Consider the following 24,636-nt stretch of genomic DNA (forward strand, 5'->3'; position numbering starts at 1 on the left):
CTCTCATTTGCTCTGTGACCTTTAGCAGTGAGTTAACCTCTCTGAGTTTCAGCCTCCTCGTTTACTAAGAGAAGATGATCGTGATCGTACTTGCCTCCAACGGGGAGCAGAGAATTTAAATGGGTAATGTATGTAAACTCTTAGAACAATTCCAAAAAGTAGGAAATGATGAATAAATGATGGTGTAATGATCCTGGCTGTGACGCTGATGATGACCCCCAAGTAACAATGGGGCTGAGGGAAGAGCTGGGGAAACCCACTTAGGCCTCCTGCTAATAACACAGGCTCCACAGCAAGGACTCAGTGGACCCCACATGCACTCACTGAGGGGGTCAGACTCTGTGTGGCGTGGCTGTGCCCCTCTCATCCCCTCTCTCCAGGCACACTTTAGGGACTGATGCTTTTCCTCTATTCTTTTTTAGTACACTATGCAACGACACCTGGTAAGCACCATGATCTCCATCGCCTCGCCTGGCTGCCCCTCTTTGCCCCTGACCTGGGCTGTGCAAGGTGTGTTTGTTCCAGCATGTGGCAGCCCCTGCAGCTGATGTCCCACCTCAAGGAGAGCTGGGCCTCTCTCTAGGCTCCTCTCTGTCCTTCAGTAGCCTGCCCAGCATGAGATTCCGGTCTCTGGTCAGTCCCATGGAGAGGCCAGCCACCCAGGTAGGCCCTGCCTCTCCCCTCGGGCACTAGACCCTGGGCAGTGTGGGTGGGATGGGGCCTGCATCCTGGCTGAGCTCGGTGTGCAACCAGCAGAAGCTCCTGATTGCCGGCTCCTGAGCTCCTGGTGAACCTGCTCTGAGTGCTCCCAGCACACTCCTGGCTCCTCGAGACCTTCCTCTCCATCCCACCCTCACTCCCTCTCCCCCTGGCTTCCTACAGCAGAGCAGCTTCAGGCCCCCCTCCCCCCATTCTCCACTGTAGCCAGGGTCGTCTAGGAAATGCAGTGTCTGTCCCAGCCTCGGCACCTTTGAGTGACTTCTCAGGAGGTTCTGGACACAGATCCCACAGCTCAGCACTATTTCTAGGGCTCTCCATGGTTCACAACCTTTGTCTGATTGGTTTCCTTGCCTCCCTGCTCCATCCACACTGATGTCCCCCAAACGTGCCAGGGACTCTCCTACCTGAGTCTGTTTGCACATGCTGTTCCCTCTGCCTGGTACACCCCTTTCCACCTTTTTACCTGCCTCCCTGATTACCTGTCGGCTTTTCCCTGCTTCATCTGGGTCAGGAGCCAAAGCTCTGGGCTCCCACCATTGCCTGGGTTTTGCATGGTCACAGCCCCATCCCACTACTTTGGGGTTCGCTCTTTTCCATCGTCTCCTGCAGGCTGTGAGCTCCATGAGGGCAAGGCCTGTATCCAGCGTCCCTCTGTGAGCCCAGGGTTGGCACATTCTGGCCCAGGGGAAGCCAGCACTCAGCAACTGCGTCAAGAATGCCAGGAAACTGGTCATTGTCTTTTCTCTTTGTCAACAGCTCCTGTTTACAACATCACCCTTACACCCAGAGAGTTCTGAGCTCCTGACAAATCCCCTTTCCCTTCCCCTCAGAGGCAGGGACACTGGGTTGGCGATGACGAGAATGAGGAGAGGCTCCCTAAGTGCAGCCTCCCTGGCAGGGGGCCCACTGGCCCTCGGTGGCCGGTCTGGGTCCAGGCCCCCTCCTGTCAGGATCCATCTTGGGTGTTGTTTAAAAATTTCCCCCAGTGACTGTGCAGTGTGCTCTAGGGGCATCAGCATTTCCATTTTGTTCTGACAGCAAATTATTCCTGCAGAGCCTTCTTGTCCCGACCTTCAGGGCACTTTTCCAGGCCATCCTGTCCTGGGAACTATCCGAACAACGCCCAATGTGTCTGGGACATTGAAGTCCAAAACAACCACCGCGTGACTGTCGTCTTCAGAGACGTCCAGTGAGTGAGGGTGCAAAGCAGAGCATGGGGGACCTCGCAGGCCTTCTGGAGGGAATGAACGGGCACCTGCTGGCCCTCAAGAACATGCGACATGGGGTGTGGGGGACTCTGACAGCAGCTGAAGGTGTTGACATTTTGGGGAGATGGTTACATGGGCAAATTAATACATTTACTAAATAAATAAGTAATGAAAACCAAAGGTATTTAAATACATGGAATGGGGAAAGAAGGGAGAGAACTGAGATATATTTGATTACAGTGGAAGTTACGTTATTGTAGCGATACATGTAGAACACGCATATGTACCCATACTTACATAGGTATAGAAATCGTTATAGATAAATGTTTGTATATGTGTGTGAAGACACATACATACATATGTATATTCCCAGCTCTGCCCACTCAGAGGGTCTAGAAGCAATGATGCCCCATAGTAACGAGCATACCCAGCACCATACTTTGGTTTTTAAATACCATGTCCCACTTAAAGGAACAAAGAATCCTTGCAGAAATGGCTGATTCCGAGGATGAGGAAGTATAAAATACGCCCGTAACATCTTCTTGCACCGGAAAATAAGCAAGTGCACAAGGAATGAGGGCAACGTGTTAAAAAGACACAGGAGCCACCTAGAAGAAGCCTCAACTGGTCAAAAATGGTATAAATTGAACATCAAATAAAGAATGATAATAACGGACTGGAACCCATGGAATAAAATTGCAACCCACAACTTCATAGCGATATTAATATAATAGTAATAAATCAATAAGACAGCAGAAAGGGGAAACGCTTCCTTACGGTAGAAGGCCAAGTAATCAATGGAAAGAATGATGGAAATAGAAAATGACCGTTTGGTAACTCTCTCCCTCATCTGAGATATTCAGGCTGGAGTTGTCTGAACTCAAACAGCAGTAGCCAGTAGAAGCCAGTGCTAGTGAGGGAGGTTGAAATAGAAAAAGGATATTGGCAAGATCTCTAATATCTTCCCACAAAATGCTAATCAACTGCAAAGGCAGAGATGGGCCTTTGCCATGGAGACGCCTGACGGCCGCCAGCATGAACAGGTGAGGAAGGGTAGGGCCACCATGGGAGGGACGGGTCAACGTCACGTGCCCCCTGACGTGACGCACTAATGGAGCAGAGCCTCATTCCCATGAGTTTCCTGCCAAGAAACGTCAGACGGACCCAGATGGAGGGCCGTCCTGCTCACTGCAGGGCCCGCACGCTTCAAAACTATCAAGGGCGTGACAGGCAGGCAGAGACCAGGGAATCTTTCAGATTCACAAACGCTAAAGAGACGCGATAACTAAGTACAACGTGTGTCTCTGAGTGGCATCTGGACCAAAATGAAGGAGACATGCGGGGGACAGATGGCAGAGTCCTAATGGGGTCTGAGGCCTGGACCGGGGGTCCTCTCAGAGTGGATTTCTTGAGTTAGTGGTGATGCGGGAAGGTGTCTTTGTTTGGGGAAAACGCATGCTGGTGTCATGGCTCAACTTAGCAACATTTTGCTTTTGGGGAACTTGTCGCCCTGTTTCCTTTGGGGGCTGGAAGTCTCTATTATAGGAAGCTGTTCCATCATTTTTCACTCTAATAAAGAAGAACTCCTGTAAAAGCCTACCTTGGCCCCTCTCCTGTCTTTAAGGAAACAGAATGCTCTTCTGATCTCAGACAACAGAGGGGTTGTTCACTCCACTTTCACCCTGGTCTCCAAGGCATGCGGAAGGCAGCTGCCCAGCAGCCACTTGAAATCCTACGGCGAATCCTGTTCCTGGCTCACGACCACTAGCATGTCTGGCATGGGGTTCTGCCCAAGGTGGGGGCTCCTTACCAGGCAGGTTTGAAGACATCAGGGAGGATTCCAGCTAATCAGACAGACGTTTGTGTGGCAGGATCTCCCAGAGGTCGAAGCTCCAGAGTGAGGGGGGGAGGCCTGTGGGGGCCTCCATGGCCTCTGGCAGCCGAGGACTCAGCCTGGGGCTGCTGCTCAAAGGAAAAGGGAGAGGTCAAGGGCCAGCACGGCCACTGAGCTGAGTCAGGTCCTTCCACTGAGGTCTGAGGTGAGTGTGGAGTCAGCCGAGGACAGAGAGGGTGAGGCGGTTTCACGCCATCCTCCATTCACAGCCACTGAGAGGTCTTCACGGTAAGGGGGCTGAGAGGGCAGACACCCCACTGAGGCTTTCCTGTGTTCTGACGGAGTTAGACTCTCTCCATCCACCTGACCCCTCCACCCTTGGACCGTTAGAGCCTTCTGCGTATGTGGCTGTAGGAGGCAAAGCGGAGAACTTTCGCCTCCTAGCACTTGTCCTCTGTTGACGGTGGAGATATAGCAGGGTGAGGTTGGCCTGAGGTGCCTGTGGTCGTGCCAAGTTTGGACTCTTCTTGCTTATGGTGGTGGGCGGGGGGCACTGAGACTGTGCAATGCCAGGAGCTCACCAGGGGGGCACAGGAACCTCTCAGACAGAGAGCCACGGTGATCTCTTGACATGTCGCATCCCTCCCACGTGGCCTCCTATGTGGTGTCAGCAGAGGAGTGGAATTGGTAGGAGGAGTTAGGAAGCTCCTGGAAGTCAGGACCTATAAACTCTTTGTGAAAGCCTCTCACTAGGTTGGCAGGGGACCTGTTGACACTGTTGCATGAGGTTGGCCATCTAGCCAATAAGACCTCTGTCCCCTCTCCTTGGACCACTGGATGCTCATTTATACTTGCCTTGGACTCTGGTGAGGGACCAACTCATCCCTATTTTCCTGGGACCATCTTGGTTTTTGTTCTGCAAGTCTCATGTCCTGGGAATGCCCTCAGTCCCACACAAACTGGGAGGTTTGGTTACCCTGGATGACCAAGGCTGCAGGAGAGCAGGGGTCCAGGTTCCCATGACAACCAGCAAATGCAGCAGACTGGATGGAGACTGAGGCTGGAGCCCTGGCCAAAGCTGCAGCAGCCAGGTGGCTCCTGCCTGTCTTGAGCCATGTACACGGGACTTTGGGAGACTGCCCTTGGTCAGGGTGGTGTCTGCTCATTTTCCTGATTTTGCTCTCTAGGGGCAGAGACTCAGATGGGTGAGAAGACTTAAGGTTTTACTCAGGACTGGACTGAGACCCTGAGTTACAATAACCTGGGCCTTCGTCTGTATGTGTGTGTGTGTATCCAGAGTAGACTGGATTTGAGGAACTGGTGAAGACCTCTCCTTATTCACCCTCCAAGGTGGGAGAAATAATGTCACCTCTGACCTCCAAGAGAAATGGAAAAGGGAAAGTCTCTGGAGGGGGATGGGCACCCATGGGCTGGGAGTCACAGGACCAATGGCAAGCCCACCTCAGGAAGAGGTTCCTGGAAGGAAGGCCAGCTCCTGGGTTGACTTCTTTGTGAAGGGTGGGTCAAACTCAAAGAGGAAAGGTGTTTGGCATCGTCTGCCCTTTTCAGGAGGACGGGCTGGGAACTGCACCCGGGCTGCATCAGCGAAGCCACGGGCACCAACCCCGGCCCTGGGCTGAGCTTCGTGGGAAGGACGGACAGCCAGATGAGTCCCAGGGCTTGTCTTTCAGACCCACGCTCAGTTTGTAACTGGGTCTGCAACGTGCGCCGAGCTCTCCCTGTAGCACAGGAAAGAAATTGACATCACTCCTGGAGATAAATCGCTAGAGCAGAATTAAGGTTTGGGTTGTCAGGGAGGCAAAACTTTATCCTACCCTCTTAGGGTTTCATTGGGCTGGGCCAGTGAATTGAATTGACAGAAGACAGCACAGCAGGAGAAAAGCTTGCAAATCTGTATTACACAAGATTTACGTGACATGGGAACCTTCATGAGGCATGAAGACCAAAGAAACAGGGAAACCTACTTGCTTTCATATGAAGTTGAAACAAAAGACGCAGTTTTGAGAAAGTCATTAGACCTTGCGGGGAGGCTGAAGGAAGATGGGAACTATTTTAACAGGATCTGTTTGTATAAAATTCTCTCCATCTCAGCTTCTCGTCCTTGATAAGAATGTTCCTTCCTTCTGGCACAGGGAGAACGTCTCTCAAGGGCAATTTCATCTCCTGCTTTTAAGAGAAAGAAGGAAGGTCAGAGTGTTTTTCTTTATTTGCTGTTTTACGAGTGCCTGTAACTCAAAATAGTCATAATGGGGCTGGCCCGGTGGCCTAGTGGTTAAGTGCCGTGAGCTCTGCTTTGCGAACCTGGGTTCATGGTTTTGGATCCTGGGTGCGGACCTACGCCACTCATCAGCCATGCTGTGCTGGCGATCCACATACAAAACAGAGGAAGATTGGCACAGATGTTAGCTCAGGGCCAATCTTCCTCAACCAAAAAGAAAAACGAAAGATTGGCAACAGGTGTTACCTCAGGGGTAGCCTTCCTCAGCAAAAAAAAAAAAAATCATTATGCCAGATTGTCATATTTTGGGGTAGCATGCTCTGAATTTATTCAGGATCAATGATAAAAACAGGTTCAAGACATAAAATTGCTTAGTCGTATTAGAAACTAAGTAGTTTTCAAACTTTACAGTCACTCGGAGCTCCTTTGCTTGGCCTGGTGCAGGGCAGCGGTTCACAGGGGTTGACAATCCTCTCCTCTCCACCTGTGCCTCTGACACAAGTGCCTTCCCAGCCACTTCGAGAAACACTCTGACTTTGGGTGAAGAGACTGCATCGAGCTCCTCCTAGCAAAACCTCCCTGCATTCCCACACAGCACTGTGGATACCACAGAAAAAAAGGGAAAGCTCATTATGGCTTCAAACAGAAGGACAATGCTTCCAAGGTCCAGTAACATTGACGAAACACAAATGGCCAGCAGGGTGAAGCTCAGGGTCACCGGGGGAGCTGAGAGCTCCTGCGTCCCCAGCTGACGCCCTGGAATGGCCCAGAGCCGACTACGCAGTCAGGGAGTGATGTGCGTTGAACCACCTGCCTCCAACTGGCTGAGGGAGGTGGATGAAATCCTTCTGCCCAACCTGGCGCCACCACCGTGGGAGGAAGAGGACACACACAGACCAGAAGCTTCTGCATCTCTGACTAGATCTGCCCTTTCTTCAGTATCTCTGCAGTGGTTCCATTGGTTCTGGGCTCTGAGCCCAGGAGAGAGCCATGTGGAGGCAACTGTGAAACCATAGAGACTGGAGAGGGGAGCGTGGGGCTGAGGGTGGGCAGGGTCAGGGGAGTAGAGGCAGAGACACAGGGACTCCTAAAAACATCCCGCTCCAAACAGATCTGTAAATCAACGTTAAAACACGTGGAATGAATGAAATGATCAGCATCACGGCCAACAAAATCAACGATTGGAACAGAAATTCACTTCAGATTAATTTGTTTTGCAACTGTTTTTATTGAGGTAAAATTCATATAACAAAATACTGTATGAACCACCTTAAAGTGTATAATTCAGTGGAATTTAGTACAATCATGATCTTGTGCAAAGACCACCTCTATCTACTTCCGAACCGTTTCCATCACCGCTGATCAAAGCCTGTTCCCATGAAGCGCTCATCTCCACTCCTCCCTCCCCACCAGGCCCTGGCAACCACAATCTGCTTCAGTCTCTGTGGATGTACCCCATCACTCCAGATTAATTTTAGAGAGCAATCCTGCAAAGACTTCAGTAAGAATCTTGAAGATGACCAAAGGTTTGTTGAAGGTGCATCTTCAGTTGTTTTTTTTAAATAACTTGATTTGCAATAATTTCAGACTCAAGGAAAAGTTGTGAGAATTGCACAGAGAACTCTCGTATTGCCCTAAGTCAGATCCCCACAATCAGCATCTCGCTGCCTTTGCTCCCTCACCCTCTCTCCGTCTCTATTATTCCCGTTCCGTTAGTCTTTTCTCTGAACCACTTGAGGGTAAGCTGTAGACAAGCTGCCCCGTCACCCCTGAGGCAGCCAGCATGGATTTCCCCAAACAAAGACACCTACCTGCATCACCACTAATTCAAGAAATCCACTCTGAGAGGACCCCCGGTCCAGGCCTCAGACCCCATTAGGACTCTGCCATCTGTCCCCCGCATGTCTCCTTCGTTTTGGTCCAGATGCCACTCAGAGACACACATTGCACTTAGTTATCGCGTCTCTTTAGCGTTTGTGAATCTGAAAGATTCCCTGGTCTCTGCCTGCCTGTCACGCCCTTGATAGTTTTGAAGTGTGTGGGCCCTGCAGTGAGCAGGACGGCCCTCCATATGGGTCCGTCTGACGTTTCCTGGCAGGAAACTCATGGGAATGAGGCTCTGCTCCATTAGTGCGTCACGTCAGGGGGCACGAGACGTTGACCCGTCCCTCCCATGGTGGCCCTACCCTTCCTCACCTGTTCATGCTGGCGGCTGTCAGGCGTCTCCATGGCAAAGTCCCATCTCTGCCTTTGTAGCTAATGAGCATTTTGTGGGAAGATATCAGAGATTTTGCCAATATCCTTTTTCTATTTCAACCTCCCTCACTAGCACTGGCTTCTACTGGCTACTGCTGTTTGAGTTCAGACAACTCCAGTCTGAATATCTCAGATGAGGGAGATAGTCACCAAATGGTGATTTTCTATTTCCATCTTTCCACATGGATTAGTTGGCCTTCTACTGTAAAGATGCATTTCCCGTTTCTGCTATTTTATTGATTGATTAGTATTTATTAATATCGGTATGAAGTTGTGGGTTGCAATTTTATTCCAGGGGTTCTAGTCTGTTATTATCATTCTTTATTTGATGTTCAATTTATACCATTTTTGACGAGTTGAGGCTTCTTCTAGGTGTGTCTTTCTTAGATGTTTCAAACATTCTTTGTGCACTTCCTTATTTTCTGGTACAAGAAGATGTTCCAGGTACATTTTGTACTTCACGTACCTCAACCCTTGGAATCAGCCATTTCTCCAAGGAGTCTTCATTCCTTTCAGAGGGATTTGGTATTTAGAAACCAAAATATAGTGCTGGTAAATTCACACACATATCCGTGCATATGTCTATAACTATTTATATACCTACGTTTGTATGAGCACATATGTATGTTAATATGTATATATCACTATGATAACATAACTTCCATTATAATCCAGTACATCTCAGTTCTTTCTATGCTTTCCGCATTCCATGTATTTAAATACCTTTGGTTTTCATTGATCTCAATATATTTACTTATTTGCTTAGTAAATGTGTTAATTTGCCCATGTAATCAACTCCCAAAAATGTCAACACCTTCAGCTGCTGTCAGAGTCCCTCACACCCTGTGTCCCATGTCTAGGGCCAGCAGGTGCTGCCTCCACTGTGCCCCCTCCTTCCACAGCACCCTGCGCCCTTGGCCCTGATGGACAGGGCGCTGATGCCTCTCTGTGGCAGCACTTCCTGCCCTGCATTGGGTTCCAGCTCCCGCATATCGGGAAATAAAGAGAAGGAGAGGATGGCTCAGAAGAGGGCGAGCTGTCAGTTCTCTTTTAAAAGAAAATAATTAAATTGCTAAATATCAGCAGTACAACAGGTGGATATGTCATATAATCAATTGGAAATGCTAGAAATATAAAAGCACTCATTGAAATAAAAGCTGGAGTAGATGGGATGCACTCTAGGTTGTACGCGCCCCAAGACCAAAGTGACGATTTGGAGGATACTTTGGAATTAATCTAAAATGAAGCACTGAGAGATAAAGAGATCTTTTTTAAAGAAGGGCATGTAGAGGATGGAGTAAGAGACATCAAAATTTATTCAACAGAAACAGTCAAAGATGAGGGGGACGGAATGACTCACCAAAAAATATTTGATGACTGTTGGTCAGGAATTTTCCAGAATAGATGGAAGTCATGAATCTTCATATTGAAGATGCCCAGAGTAGGATAGATTAGAATAAATAAAAATAAATCCCCAACTAGATGCACTGCACTACATCTTAAAATCCAGCAGAGTAAAGATACAGGTGACATACAAAGGAACGGGAGCTAAACAGACAGTGAACTTCTCATCAGCAGCAACAGGAGGCAGAAGACAATGAGCAACACCTTCAAAGTGCAAGAGAAAATAACCAGAACGTTAGAATGTCCAATCCCACCAGAGAGAGACCATCAACGATAAAGTGAGCTCCTGACCCACAGACCCTCACCGACAGGATTATTGAAAAACAGTTCTGGGAGTAGCAAAGGTAGGAGGGAAAGACAGAGAGAATATCAGAAACAATAGTGAGCACAAAAGCTAAGTAAGTATTTTAACTTTAGTTAAGCGTTGTTGGCAGAAATAATAACTTTATATGTGTTTAATGATAAATTGTTAAATTCTGATTGTGGTAACAAGATGAGGCTTATTGAATGCATAGCTAATGCATACTAAATTCCATGTATTTGGAAGGATGCTAGAAACGTGAAATGACTGCAGACTTTGTAAAAAAAAAAAAAAACTATAATTATGCTTTTATCTTAAAAAACCTTAGGTAACCACTAAAAAAATGTAGAAATTCTCCCAAATCATCAGAGGTCGGTAAGGTAAAACGGAAAAGTATCAAGTAAACTGAAGATGTGAAAAAAGTGGAAAAGAAATTAAAGAGAAGAAAAATTAACAATAGACAGGATCTAAGAATGTAGAAATAAGTCATAATATGCAGGGAATCCTAAAAAATGTAAATGTGTTATATTAATCCATCAAGATACGAATCATTGTGTGCACCTGTCAGGGCATGAACTGGAATTGTTTGCAGTCCCCATAAAACTGAAATAGGCAGACGCAATAATTCTACTCCTGACTATATACCCAATGGAAAAGCTTACGTCTGATCACCGAAAGATATGTATTAGAAGATTTATAGCAGGTTAGAATCAACTTGTTCATATTCACAGAATAACTTGCTAGGATTTCGATTGGGATTGCATTAAACCTATAGATCAAGTCAGGAAGAACTGGAATCTTGATAATTGCTAAAACTTGGAAGCTACTGAGATGTCCTTCAGTAGAGAAATAGTTAAATAAACTGTGGTACATGCAGACAATGAATATTATTTGACGCTAAAGGGAAACGAGGTAGAAAATTATTAAAAGATGTGGAAGAAACTTAAATGCCTATTGCTAAGTGAAAGAAGGCAATCTGAAAGGGCTACATATTGTCTGATCCAACCAAATCACTCTCTAGAAAAGGCGAAACTGTGTGACAGTAAAAAGTTCAGAGGCTGCCAGGTGTTGGGGGTAGGGATGAACAGGTGCAGCACGGAGGATTTCTAGGGCAGTGAAAATACTATGTATGATTTTATAATGATGGACACATGTCATTATACATTTGTCCAAACCCATAGAACCGACAACACCAAGAGTGAACCCTAAGGTAAACTATGGACTTCGAGTGATTATGCTGTGTCAATGTAGGCTCGTGAGTTGTAGCAGATACACCGCTCTGGTGAGTGATAAGGATAATGGGGAAAGGCTATGCGTGTGTGGAAATATGGGACACAGGGGAAATCCTGGTACTTTTTCTCAAATTTTCTGGGAACACAAAAATACTCTTCAAAGTAGTCTAAAGAAAGCAAGAGTAATGACAGAGATTTCTTTAAAAATAATTCTTTAATCCATTCATCCATTCGTTAATCCCTTGATTCAATAAATATTTATTGTTTCTATTCTTTCATAATCAAAAATTTTCTACTCCACAAGACTGTAGGTCCATACAGTTTTACAGGGAAATGTCACTGTCTTCAATAATCCTTATCTTATTCAAAATATCTTAGAGGAAGTGAAAAGCCTACTCGATTCATTTTCCAAGTTTAGAATGATCTGATATGACTATAATCTGATATGAGTAATGGGCATGGACAGTGCAGGAAAGAAATTTCAGGCAATCTAATTTATGAACACATTTGCAAAGATCAGATAAAATAAAATGACAGATTAGAATTTTAGGAAATTGAATTTAGTAATGTAAAAAATATTCTTAAAAACTAAGGATTTATCCCAAGGATGCAAAGATAATTCAAAATCAGAAAAATTATTAATGTAATTTCTCATATTAACAGAATAAACACTAAAATCCACATTAATACCTCAACGGATTCAAAAACAAGTTCACTGAAATTCAACAGCTATTAACGATTCCAAAAAACTCTTAGAACCTAGTCATTGAATGGAACGTGCTTAATGTCATAAAGTACAACTATGAAAACTCTCCAGTAAGTGGCTAATCTATGATTGAGATTTCAGAAGCAATTCCATCAAAGTGAAGAGCAAGACAGAATGGGGTCAGCATCTCTTTTAATCAACCTTGTATTGGAGGCTTTAGCCATTTTAAGAGAATGTGCACCTACCGCCCGTTAAGGATGTTATAAAGCTGTGGTCATCAGCCTGTCATATTACTGGCACAAGGAGAGACAGTAGAGCAGTGGCAGAGGGACAACTGGCTATCCACATAGAGCTAAATCAAATTTGCATCTTACCTTACACCATTCGCAAATAATCAGTGACAATATCAGTTTCCATCAACAGGAAAAGGCATAAATAAGTTTTAGACTTTTCCTGCAGTGAAATACTTTGCAGTCATTAAATAACATGGAGCTATTTCTGGCAACATGGACAAATATCAAAACAAATAATATTGAGCAAAAAAGAAAACCCAATAGTTTGCAGGTGAAACCATTCCATAAACTTTAAAACCAGGGACACAATACTCTAGAGAGTACATGGATACATCAGTACCAGGAAAGTTTGGACAGTTGCATAGGCATCATAAAAATGGAATTCCTGGTATAGGACAGTTCTGGGGAGCAGTAGGCAGGAAGCTTTACTTGAATCCGTGGTATTTTACTTCTATTTTTAAAAAGCTCTGAAGCAAATCCACCATAATGTGAAGACCTGACAAACGGCACAGTGAGCACACAAGTGTTACAGTATAGTCTAATCCTGGAGGGAATTTTGAAATGCTTCACATCGACCCAAATAAGTGTTTTAAGGAAGGCTCATATGAGAAATGCTTTCTATAAGTTGTTCAGTTGGAACACAGTCTTGAGTTGTGCAAACCTTGAGAATCGTAATGAGAATTCTGTAGCCCGACACGTGTGTGCGCAGTCAGCTGGGTGTAGGGGCAGTGTGGAAACAGGTGTATGTTTCCTTCCTTCCTTTAGCTATTGGAGGAATCCTTTCTAGGGTTTAATGTTTATCTTTTGATGGTTATGAAGCTGGTACTCATTGAGATGAAAACATAATTAGCTAACATATTTTCCCCCCCTCACATTAGCTGCCCTTGAATACCACCGTGGTTTTGAAACCAAGAATGCCTTACAAATCTTTAAAAACAGTGGTCCCCTTCTTTGACTGTGTTTCAAATTTAAATGGAAAAACCTCTCCTCTAAGCAGGAAAGAATATCTCATACCCTCGCTTTCAAAAATGGCTGAAACAACCCCTGACAGGAGGGACGAGATGAATTGTCAAAAGCTGACATTGAGGGGCCAGCCCGGTGGTATAGTGGTTAAGTTGGTGGGCTCTGCTGCAGCAGCCTGGGGTTTGCAGGTTCAGATCCTGGGCATAGAGCTATGCACGAAGATTGGCACAGATGTTGGCTCAAGGACAATCTCCCTCAAGCAAAAGGAGGAAGATTGGCAACAGATGTTAGCTCAGGGCCGATTTTCCTCACACACACACACACACAAAAAGCTGAGATTGAAAAAATTTCAAGGTAATGGCTGCCTCGATGCTAAAAGCAACGCTACCCGCCAGGAATAGCACTTACCCAATGGTGAGTAGTGGGTCTAATGGGAATGGAGTGAAATTCAATGATGCATTAGGATATTTTTATGGATCTTAAATCTTTTGTGCGGAATCTCCCTGGTAGCTATTACCCCAGAACACAAAAAAACAGAGAGGTACAACCAGTGTCAATTAATCCATACAGGAATTTGGATATTTTCACTGAAAATAAAGTCCTTTGTACTTTCTTGGACTTTTCATTTGATAAATCTGGGTTTGTACCAAAGATGAGAGAAAATTACTCAGAATGGTATCACAGTTCCCTGTCGCAGTGTGAATATGAGATCGCAGCTGAAGGTAGCAACGTGCGGTCACGGCTTCTATGGTGTCACCAGTTCTGTGATTTGGTTTTTGAAAGTGCAGTTAATAGAGTTTGGATCAGTAAGAGTCGTTTCATGTAAACCTTTTCAGCATGGGTGTTTTTCAAGTATATATTTTGCATATTTCCTTCTGATTTTCCTGATATTTTTCGGGTTTATTTTCAGACAGCTTTGACCAGCTTTTGGAGACTTTGAGAACGCACTAAACGGAAGTAGGAGATATGCGTGTATAACCAGGTCCTCTGAGAAGCTGCAAATGACACTTGCCCAGGGGCCCTGGAAAGGTTTCTAGTGACAACCTGCCCGAGTAGTCTGGGTCTCCGAAAGGGAAGAGCGGGAGCAGGTCCGCTCAGCTGGGTCTCTAACAGAAGTTGGACTGTTCTCGTGCTTCTAAGACGCCCTGAGGGGCAGGCATCTTCTTTTCTGGGTTTCACGGGACCTGTAGAGGTAAGGATGTTTTCAGCTTTATGTGACAGAAACCCCATCTCTGATTGCCTTAAACCACGAGGCCGGCGTTGACCCCTTTAGTTGGAGGTGTGGAAGGTTCAAGGCTGGTGTCACCCAGTGGCTCTGGATTGGTGTCCCCGCCATCTCTTGCTCTGCATCCCTGTGAGTTGCCTCACTCTCCGTTGGCAGCACGTGGAGAGCAGCCGTCTCGCATCTCCCTCTGTGGTCAGAGCTGTTCTTTCTCTCACTGGCCCGTTTGGGTCACAGCATCATTCCTGCACCAGTCACTGACAAGGAGGGCGAGCCTCCTTGTGACATTCATGTCCCCTCCTCCATGACTAAGGCCATGTCTGAGAGCTGGGTCTGGGGTCAGCTTTTCCCAAGCTCCGTGGGACACACAGGGTGGGAATAGAAATCTGGATAACACTATGGTTCTCTGTCAACAAAAGGGAATCCATGCTGACGAGGCAACTTACAAAGTGCCCAAAGGACCCTTGAACTCATGTTTATGAAGTAAGAGCCTAGCGACTGGGAAGGAGATGACAGTTGACCACGGGACAGAACATAAAGAGGGTAGTTGGAAAGTTCTGCTGAGGTGGATGCAGTTGGTCAGGGGTCTGTGAACGAGGCAGAGAAAACTGCTGAATGTCAGTAGAAGGAAAAGAAAGATCTACAGTGCAGCAGTCCCCGAGACTTATGAAGGGGAGAAAAACAGGTGTCTTTATGGTCACTCAGAAACTAGTATCACCTTTTGGGACAAAAATCTGTGGGACACAAAAGCTCAAAAGCCACTGTCAACCTACATTTTTCTTCCAGAGGACATTGTGACGTTAGGTCCCTAAGACTTGATTCCTGAGTGTCCCCCAGAAAAGGGACTGTGCCTTCTTTTCTCCCCAGGCAGCACAGCTGTGCTTGGACACGCTGAGGCAGGACAGCGGGCCTGACCCCTTGGAGCTGATGGCAGGATCCTTGGGCCGAGACATAAGATGAAGTCCTGCCTTCTCTCTGTGGTCCCTGCGTTTGCTCCACCTGGTCATTTGCATCCAGCTGGGACCTCCTCTGGGCTCTCTGCAGGCCAGGCGCAGGTCGTATCTTGAGAGCAGGGTACTTGTAAAGGGTATGTGGGGACAGTTTACCAGAGGGACATTCTAATTCGAAGGACAACCGTGAGGAATATTGCATGTTATATGAGTAACAACCAGGGAGCATTACCCTTAACGTAGAGTTAGCACTGTGGTCGCCCCTATTTCGCTTTCTCCTCCACCATCAGCTAGGAGAGCTCTGCGGGACCCGATGGTTCACGGCAGCTTCCCTGTGTTCTAACTCAGGTAGGATGCCTTTTCGCATTGCAAACCCATTACGGTTCTCTGTAAAGAAAGACACGGGGTGGAAAGGACAGGAAGTTTCACAATCTGTAAGAAAAGATAAGCAATGCAACAGAATAGGAACAGAAAATTAGCCAAAAGATATGAACAGGCATTTCCCAAAAGAGATGCACTTGTGAAAAGAGGCCAACCCCACTGGATGCTGGAGAAATGAATGTTATGTATTATATCTAGCATACCTGATTGGCAAGGTGTGTTGAAAGATTTGGCAAAATCCAGAGTTTTTCGTATTTCTGGAAAATGGACACTTGTGTTCTCCTGCTTGGTGTATAAGTTGTTAAAACTTCTTGGTCCACAACTTGGCCACCATTCATTTTCATGGCCAAATGACTTCCATTATATGGATAGATTACATTTTATTTTATTTTATTTATCCATTCATCAGTGGATGCACACTTTTTGGCTATCGTAAGTAATGCTCCTGTGAACATTAGTGAACAAGTATCTGTGTGAATATTTCCATTTCCTTGGGTATATACCTAGTGGAATTGCTGGGACATATGGTAACTGCTGCGTAACCCATTGAGAAACTGCCAGACTGTCTTCCTTAGGGGCTTCCACTGGGTTCTTGTAACTGTGACTCTGCCCTGGGATGAAGCCATATGGTCTTGGTATGATAGATATAGCGTAAATGTAAATATGCATACACATGTCATCCATGTGGACATCCCCACGCACAGGCTGATCTGCCCTGCAGCTGTTCCATCAATGCCGACACACACCTGGAGCAGACTGACGGCCTGTTCATGTACCTTTGCCCTAAGTGACGCAGAGAGTGCTCTTAGAGAGACTGGGCAGTTAGGAGGTCAGACTGGTTCTGCCACGGCCACCTTGTGACTTTGGGCAAGTCTCTTGATTTCTCTGAGTCTCGGTCACTCACCTGTCCAAGGCATTATGGGGCTTGTGCAAGTTAACAGAAGTGAAAGTGCTATAAGTTAACCCAGGCAGGAGGGCTCCCCAAACAGCAGGTCCTGTTTGCCTGTGGCCAGCTTACCACTTGTCATCCAGGACCACTGGAAGAGGAGGTGAAAAGGAGAAGGTGGCTATTATTTCTCTCTCTAGGTGAGACAGGACACAGAAAGAGGCTGAGAAGGATAAGTGGTAATTAGAGGCAGACACATTTCCTTCTATAGAACCTACTGGATCCTGTGGCTCCTTCAGCTCCTACAGCTTCCTCAGCTCCTGCAGCTCCCTCAGCTCCTGCAGCTCCCTCAGCTCCTGCAGTTCCTGTAGCTCCCTCAGCTCCCTCAGCTCTCTCAGCTCCTGCAGCTCCCTCAGCTCCTGCAGCTCCCTCAGCTCCCTCAGCTCTCTCAGCTCCTGCAGCTCCCTCAGCTCCCTCAGCTCTCTCAGCTCCTGCAGCTCCCTCAGCTCCCTCAGCTCCTGCAGCTCCCTCAGCTCCCTCAGCTCTCTCAGCTCCTGCAGCTCCCTCAGCTCCCTCAGCTCCCTCAGCTCCCTCAGCTCCTGCAGCTGTGCTGGCCTTGGCTGCAGAGGGAGGCAAGGAGATCAGATTTCAGGAACTGCCTCTATATAGCCCCAGGCCTCCAGAGTCAACCTCACTTCTGAGGCTGGTTCCAGGGCTGCTCAGATGAGGCTGTCCAGCACCTTCACCTGGGCCTTGCTGTTCAGTACAGGTATCGCACGGCCCAGGAGCCCCTTTCTCCTGGGGCTCTCTCTGCTCTCCTGTTCAACTTAGAGACTTCTGCAGTTTGGGTGTTGCCAACAAAGAAGCCCATGGGTGACAATCTCTCCTCCAACAAGATGCCACACCTCACCCTTAGGCTTTGGAAAGAGGGATAAATGGGAATGGCCATGTCCCTGGGCTGAGGCTGTCTCGATTTTTAAACATATTCTGGGCTCCTAAGTCCCTGTCTTCACATGTGTTCTGTGGGCCTCCCTGCCTCCTTGTCTCCCTCCAGCCTTAAGCAAACCTACACCAGGATCTCCTGTGGGCCAGCCCTGGGCTCAGCCCAGATGTGGCGGAGGTGAACCTGGCAGGGCTTGCTTTGGAGGCATTGTCAGTGGTGTGACTGTGGGCAGTCTGGGAAGGGGGACTCTATTTGACAAGAGTTGAGGTGGCATCTGTGGGAGAAAAGGGGTCCCTGGAGCAGCCCCACAGTGGGTGGGGTGCTCTGCCTCTGCCCAGAGGATGAGACGCGGCTGCAACAGCAACAGTAGGAAAGAGCAGCTCCCAGCAGGGGCTTCCGATGCCCTGAAGAGGGGGTGTCACTAGCCCTAGGGAGAGCTGGGTGCTGGGACTATGCTAAATGCACAAGGGAGACCAACTCTGATTCCGGAGGCTGGGGGCGAAAAAAGGCCTGCATTTCTCCAGAGAAAGCTCTACCTTTCTCCACCCCTCTCTCTTTCTGTCTCATTCTGTCCCTCCTCTTCCTCTCCCCCTTTCTTCTCCACCTCCTCATTCCATACCCTCCTCACTTCTACTCTCTTGCCCACGCCCAGTGGCTCCTAGCCTGGGGCATTTCTCCTTCCTGCTCACCTTTGCCCTCTTTTCAGGTCACATCAGGGGCTGCCCCCATCATCAGGCACTCTGCTCTCTTCTCTTTTCCTCTCCTCTCCTACCCTCTCCTCTCCTGTTAGGATTCCAACAAGGCACCAGTCACCTCCTCCGTCTGTTCTCTTCTGCCTAAAGACTACCAGTCAGCTGGAGGGCCTGTCTCCAGTCCCCACCCAGAAAACAGCTAAGGCTTCTGTCCAAATCCGTCCTATCAGTAGGACTTTCAAGCTACAGATCATGGGAAACCAGAGGGATTAAGAATGCAGATGTTGCTTTTTTGATCCTGATGAAGTCAGTAGACAAAAAGGCAGCTTGCTGCAAAAGAGGCAGGTGCCCCTGGCTTGCAGCCAGAAACTGGTTAAGTGCTGTGTGACCTTGGCTGAGTCACCCAAACTGTCTGATTCTCTGAGATAGAATAATAGCACCCAACAGGGCTGTTGTGAAGACTGGTAGAACAGGAAAGTCCTTTGAAGGTTTTAAAACCTGTGCAGATGTATGGGGAGCTCATGATTAAAGCTGAAGTGCCACTGAGCTGATTGTTGATCTCATAGCCTGAGTGGTGGTGTTAGTATGATTGAGGTGCAGGGGAGGGAAATCCCTTCCTCTACTCTCTTAGGTTCTCTGCTGGGCCTGAGAACTACCCTGACATTATCAACAGGGGAAAACATACACATTATTAAACTTTCTTACATGTTCCTGGGGGCCGTCACAAATAAATGAAGACCCAAGGAAGTGACCAGAGCAGAAAGCTTTATCCCTTTTAGAGAAAGAAATTACCTGTTTGTGAAGAAAAGACAAGACCCAGTTTTGGGCTGGGGGCAGTGAACTATGGGCCACGACTAGGAGCTGTACGGGGGAACTGAGCAGAGAAGGGTCAGTGCCATCAGTGTGTGTGCACAGACCCGTGTCAGCGCCATGCCAGCCTCTGGTGATGAGCGCCTTACTGTCTCCTGGTACAGGGAGGGCACTGTTCTCTGGGGAAACGTTATGGACTGTTTTTAGGTAGAAAGGGGTAAATCAGAGTCCTTCCTGCATCGCCTGTTTCTCAAGTAGCTTCAGCTCAAAATCAGCAATATGCCATTATTTGTGGCCTACTGTACAAAGTGGCATGCTTTGAGGTGACGTGTTCTGAACTCCCTCCAGGGGCAACGCGTTCTCTGGCCTCCAGCCTGGCCCTGAGGTCAGGTCAGCGGAGTTCACTGCAGATGTGGTCCAGGCCAGAGGAGGCCCTCAAAGTGACAGGGAGGTGTCAGGGTTCAGCACTGGAGGCCTGCTGTCTGGCATCCATGATTTATATCTTCCCAGGCAGGGCTGATGGACACCCAGGTGTGGGGAGACCCCTCATGGTGCCCCAAAGACCGACGCAGCCTCAGGGCGACGGGGCAGCTGGAGACGGACTCACAGGGTCCTGGTTGAGCCTTCTTGTCAGACAGGCTCTAGAGCATTGGTTGATTTCTAATTTCCCGAGGAAAGCACTGTCGTCTAGTTTGGGGATGTTGACAGTGACGGTAACCTTGGAGAGCTCCCCTGTGCGGGGCCCTGAGCCGTGGGCTGTCAATGGTCCTCCTGAACCCTATGAGGGTGTCACTGCTGAGATTCCCATTGTACAGGTGAGTAGCCTGAGGCTTAGGGAGAGGAGATCACTCGTTCAAAGCCACCCAGCTCTCGTGTCCCCAGGACTGTGACCCGGGGCGGTCTGATCCCTCAGCTTTGCTGTACCCACTGCGCCGCATCATGAGGACGATCTCCCGTGCAGGTGACCCATGGGAGGCCGTGTGACTGCAGTCAGGTCTCTTGGATCCAGGCACCTAACTCGGGTCCCTGACACAGAGAAACTTCCATAATTCAGACGCTTCATTTCTCCTCAGATGAAATTCTCTTCAGTCCGTTTTCTCTAACATCAGATTGGTCATTGGTCTCATTACAGAATCTACAAGAAATGTTCGTGTCCTGTTAGGGTGACCAGCTGTCTTGGTTTGGCCCGGACTGACAGGTTTCTTGGGAGAAGGGACTTTTAGTGCTAAAACCGGGAAATTCCTAGGCTAATGGGGCACGTTGGTCACCCTCCTAAGACTGACCTCTTGGACTTGGCTCCAGAGTGGGGACATTGTACTTTAACTGAGTGGAACTGGAGAAGAAGCAGAAAGCAGCTGACTGAGCTAGTCATTGAACGCTGAGGGCCAGACCTTCCTGCTGCTCTTCCCTCTGTGTGCCCAGGACTATCCCCAGCAATGAGGACAGCGATGCTGTCTCCTATTGGTGCTCAGCACCAGCCCTTGGCGGCAGCTCCTCTCCACAGTGTGTGCATTTTCCACTCTCCAGCCCTGACCATCAGTACCTTCCAGCTTTTCATTTCATTTTTCTGTTTTGATCTCTTTTCAGCTGCCCTGGGTTCACCTGCACAGTACAAAGGTAAATGAAGATGGTATTACATCCACCTTTCCCTCTTCACACAGAAATGGGCTTGGGGGTTGGAGTCCGACGGCTGTCTGGGAAATGCATGTACCAGGACCCGTTCTTGAGCGAAAGGACTGCAATTACTGGACGTGATAGTCTGTTTCATCTTAACAATCCCTACACCCCCTCTCCCCTGACCCCTCCAGGCTCTTCCCTGTGGCTCCTCCCCACCCGCTGCAACTCCTCCACAGCCCAGGGGGCCTCCTCCCTCCCATCTGCACAGCCTCACGGGGCAGGGAGACGAGCCACCTCTCCACAGGGCCTGGGTCACAGGAGGATGGAGCTTCCTCCAAAGGGCTTGAGTCCGGAGAGCTGAGGCCTCCATGTCTGCCGTGTCAGCAATGAGAGCTTTGCAGGGAGGGGGACGCACTGCAGCACGAGGGATGTGACCCAGAGGGAAGAAAGGTTTCTCATCATGTCGGGGGCTTGTTGGTTGATTTTTGTACCTAGCAATTTCCAGGTCCAGGCACTGGCTAAGCACTTTACAGACGTGAACATATTGTGTCCTAAACAGCCCTGAGGAAGGCGCTGTTTTCATCCTCACTTACACATTTGGAGGCTGAGCCGTCCCTGAGCAGGGTGTGGAGCCCCTCCTGCAGGTCTTGATAGGAGGGGGATTCTCATCTCTGAGGACCAGGCCTCTCTGGGGCAGGAGAGCTGCCCATTTGCCACTTCTCAGGCTGCACCAGGACCAGGTCTTCAGGGAGGAGGAAAGGAGGTGTTTGGGGTGACTCTGCTCTGCATCTGGCAATGCTGTTGAGCATAAGCAATGTTTGGCGAAGAAGTGTTAAATTTCTTTTTACACTTGTTTAAAGCAATGTGTAGTAATGAGAATAGGTCCCTAAAGAGTTCTGAAAAGAGTAAAAGACAAAAGCCACCTGATTGTGGGATCAGCAGACTTGGATCATCGGTGTTGGGTTGTGTGTGGGGACCCAGAAGTCGGGACCATCAACAGCGGTGTGGGGCCCAGGGATGACACAGTCCCTTGTGGGCCTGGAGCTCTTTCTGGGCAACCTGGAACCCTGTCTTCTGTTGTAGGGTATAGTGGCTGTGGTGGCCTCCTCACAGACCTGTCGGGCAGGATCTCCAACTACATCGGACCAAAAACTGTCTGTGTCTGGACCATCCAGATGACCCCAGGTCTCCACGTTGTTATGGCAATACCGGGCCTCAAGTGAGTGCTCAGGATGTGTTTTCGGTGCTGATGCTGCTGTTTTATAGGAAGGAGTCCATCTTGGCCTCTTCCGGTGCACCCTTCACCATCCAGCACACACATCTACAGCACGTTCTCTCTCCATTTCACTGCCTGCTGAACACCCTTCAGAGGCTCCCTGTCTTCTGGATAAAGTTCACTCTCCTGCATGGTTTTCCAATTCCTCCACAATGACTGCTGGATCTGCCCTCCCTTCTAACCACTTCTCCCCTCTGGCCTCTCTGTGTTGAGCCATCACACACTGAGTTGTGGACACACCAGACGATTCAACAGCTCCTTGCCTTGTCACACTGTCCCCTCTGCCTCCAATGCATCCTTCCACCTCCTCCAGACACACCTGCCCACTGCTTAGGGTCCTCATTTTTATTCCCTGATTTCGCTCCAGGACAAACGTTTCCTTAACACCCCTGTCCTGACTCTCCACAGCTGTCCTGATCGTTCTCTCATTTGTGCCCCATCTGTTACCCCATGCCAAACTCTGGATGGAATTTAGAGTCATAGTACTCTTGCCTATATGATTGTTTGAGTCTGCTAGAATAGAAATCTATTTTCAGAGTTCAGGGAATATTTCTTTAACTAATGAGTGAACGAATGAATGAAAGGGTGAATGAAGTGATAAGGTGTCAGTAGGCATTTGCAATGTAGCAATGAGTAACTGCATTAATATCCCTGAACGTCCTTCACACATTTTAACATGGGAGTCACATTTCCTTCACTCCAGACCAAGCCAAACACAGCCCACAATGGTGGCTGAGACAGATGATGTAATCTTGTGACTAATGGCCCCTGCCCCTCCAGACCTGCTACAGGGTTGGGACTCCCACTGGGTCACATAGGTGCTCTGCGGGCTGAAGGACAATTTAGAGATGGCTGCCTCAAAATGAGGCTTGGGCCATCTCCACAAACCATGCCCCAGGGACGAAGGGTTCAGGCACTTTCTGCCTCAGCATTTCTCTAAGGCTCAAAGGGATGGGTCATTCTGAAATCTTCCACTTGTTGTCTCTGTCCTTTTCAAAGATTGACATTGGCTGTGACTGTCCTTGGCACCCAGAGTACTCAAGCCAAGAGCAAACTAGTATAAAGGGTGCTGTGAGTGTCCTGGTGGGAGGTCCCCTCCTTGTCTTCTTGTAAATCAAAGACACTCTGGCCCCTCTCCTGTGTGTGAGACATGCTGCGGCAGAGTGAGGATGAGGATTGGGAATCAGGTCTTGAAGGGTAGAAGGAAGGGTTGGGAGACCTCAGCAGAAGTGTGACAATCCCCTGAGCAGGTTCTCTCACAGGAGGTAGAGACGGATGCCCCCCTCACCTCTGCTGGTCATGGAGGCCACACTTGGGTTGCTGGGCCCATCTGCCAGGGTGGTGTAGGGCAAAGCAGGAGTGGCATCCACACACTCATGTCTGGGGCCATTCAGTGTGACACAATTGTCAGTGACCCGTTACACTCAAGGGGCCTGAAAGACAAGTGGCTCTCATCCAAATTTGCTGTGTGGGCAACCCGGAGTCACAAGGAGGGCTTCCCAGGACATCTGGAAGTCACGGTGCCCTGCAGCCCAGGTAGAGGGGAAGACTTCCCAGGGAGGCAAGAGAGTCCTGGGATGACTGTCGTCTCTTCAGAAGAATGGATGACTTTCCCTCCCTTGTCACACCAGGACTGGCACTTCTCATGAGCAAATGGTGCAACTGCGTCCTGCCCCTGGTGGAGAGAGGCTGCCTGCTGGAGGGAGGGCTATTCCAAACGCTGATGCCTGCCTTTCCCTCTGCCCCGACAGCCTCACCTGTCATAAAGAGTATGTGGAAATCCAAGATGGGCCTCCAGGATCTGCTAGCTATGGGAAGATTTGTGAAGGTCTAGGTCTCACCTTTCGATCTTCCTCCAACATCTTGACTGTCAAGTACACCAGGAAACCCGACCACCCAGCCTCTTCTTTCGATGTGTATTACTATGGGGAACCAGAAGGTAGTCGGGGGCAGGGGTACTGCTGATGCACTCCCCCCTTCCATGCCAGACTACGTGGCGTGTTGGGCATGTGGCTTTTTGTGTGACCACTGAAATAAGCTTGAGCCAAAGTTCCACTGGACCATCATCAGGTGAGGGAGAGTTGGGGTGGCCCAGTGACCCTCGCAGAAACATCTACAGATTCTACCCCTACCTCTCTGCAAGCCCAGATCTTGGGATGGAGACTGCCTGATATGAAAACTCCTTTTGGGATTGTACCTTGATGTCGTTGATTCATGTGGCCTATGTGTCTGAGAATAAATATTCTTTCTGTTTATTGATCGTATTATAATGCCTTTGGCATTTTCTGGTGTATTTACATAAATGTATAGTGTATATAGTATTAGTATACAGAATTTTTACTATATGTATTCTATGTAAAAATATATGTGTATACAACCACATATACACATTTACCTATAATGTATCTATTATAAACAAGAAGGTCACCACTTATGGAATCTGATTACAGTCTGGGTTTCGACGAGTCATTTACCTCTTGTGACAACTGAAACACACAACGCACGTTCTTCATCCCTAAGAGGCTTTTCATTTGAGAACTGAAGGGAACTCACATAAATAGTCAAATAGTGGCATAGAAAGCCCAGGCTCCATGATGCCACCATCAGACAGTGGGTGGGTGACAGCTGCAGACACCATGAGATACCAGAGGGGTTACTCCTTGGTTGGAGGGATCACCAAAGGCTTCACAGCAAGGTGGTGCT

The 24,636-nt window shown here is 48.2% G+C and overlaps 1 protein-coding gene across 1 annotated transcript; it reads left to right on the plus strand.

Moving 5' to 3' along the window:
• The first annotated feature begins 452 nt into the window (after positions 1-452).
• On the plus strand, positions 453-24,015 carry LOC111772889 (carbohydrate-binding protein AQN-1-like). Its single transcript, XM_070228101.1, has 3 exons — positions 453-510; positions 21,741-21,876; positions 23,685-24,015. The coding sequence occupies exons 1-3, from the start codon at positions 453-455 to the stop codon at positions 23,896-23,898; spliced, it is 408 nt and encodes a 135-aa protein (XP_070084202.1). The 3' UTR covers positions 23,899-24,015.
• The last annotated feature ends 621 nt before the right edge of the window (positions 24,016-24,636 follow it).

Source organism: Equus caballus, chromosome 1 (assembly GCF_041296265.1).
Source record: "Equus caballus isolate H_3958 breed thoroughbred chromosome 1, TB-T2T, whole genome shotgun sequence".
Taxonomy (NCBI): Eukaryota; Metazoa; Chordata; class Mammalia; order Perissodactyla; family Equidae; genus Equus; species Equus caballus.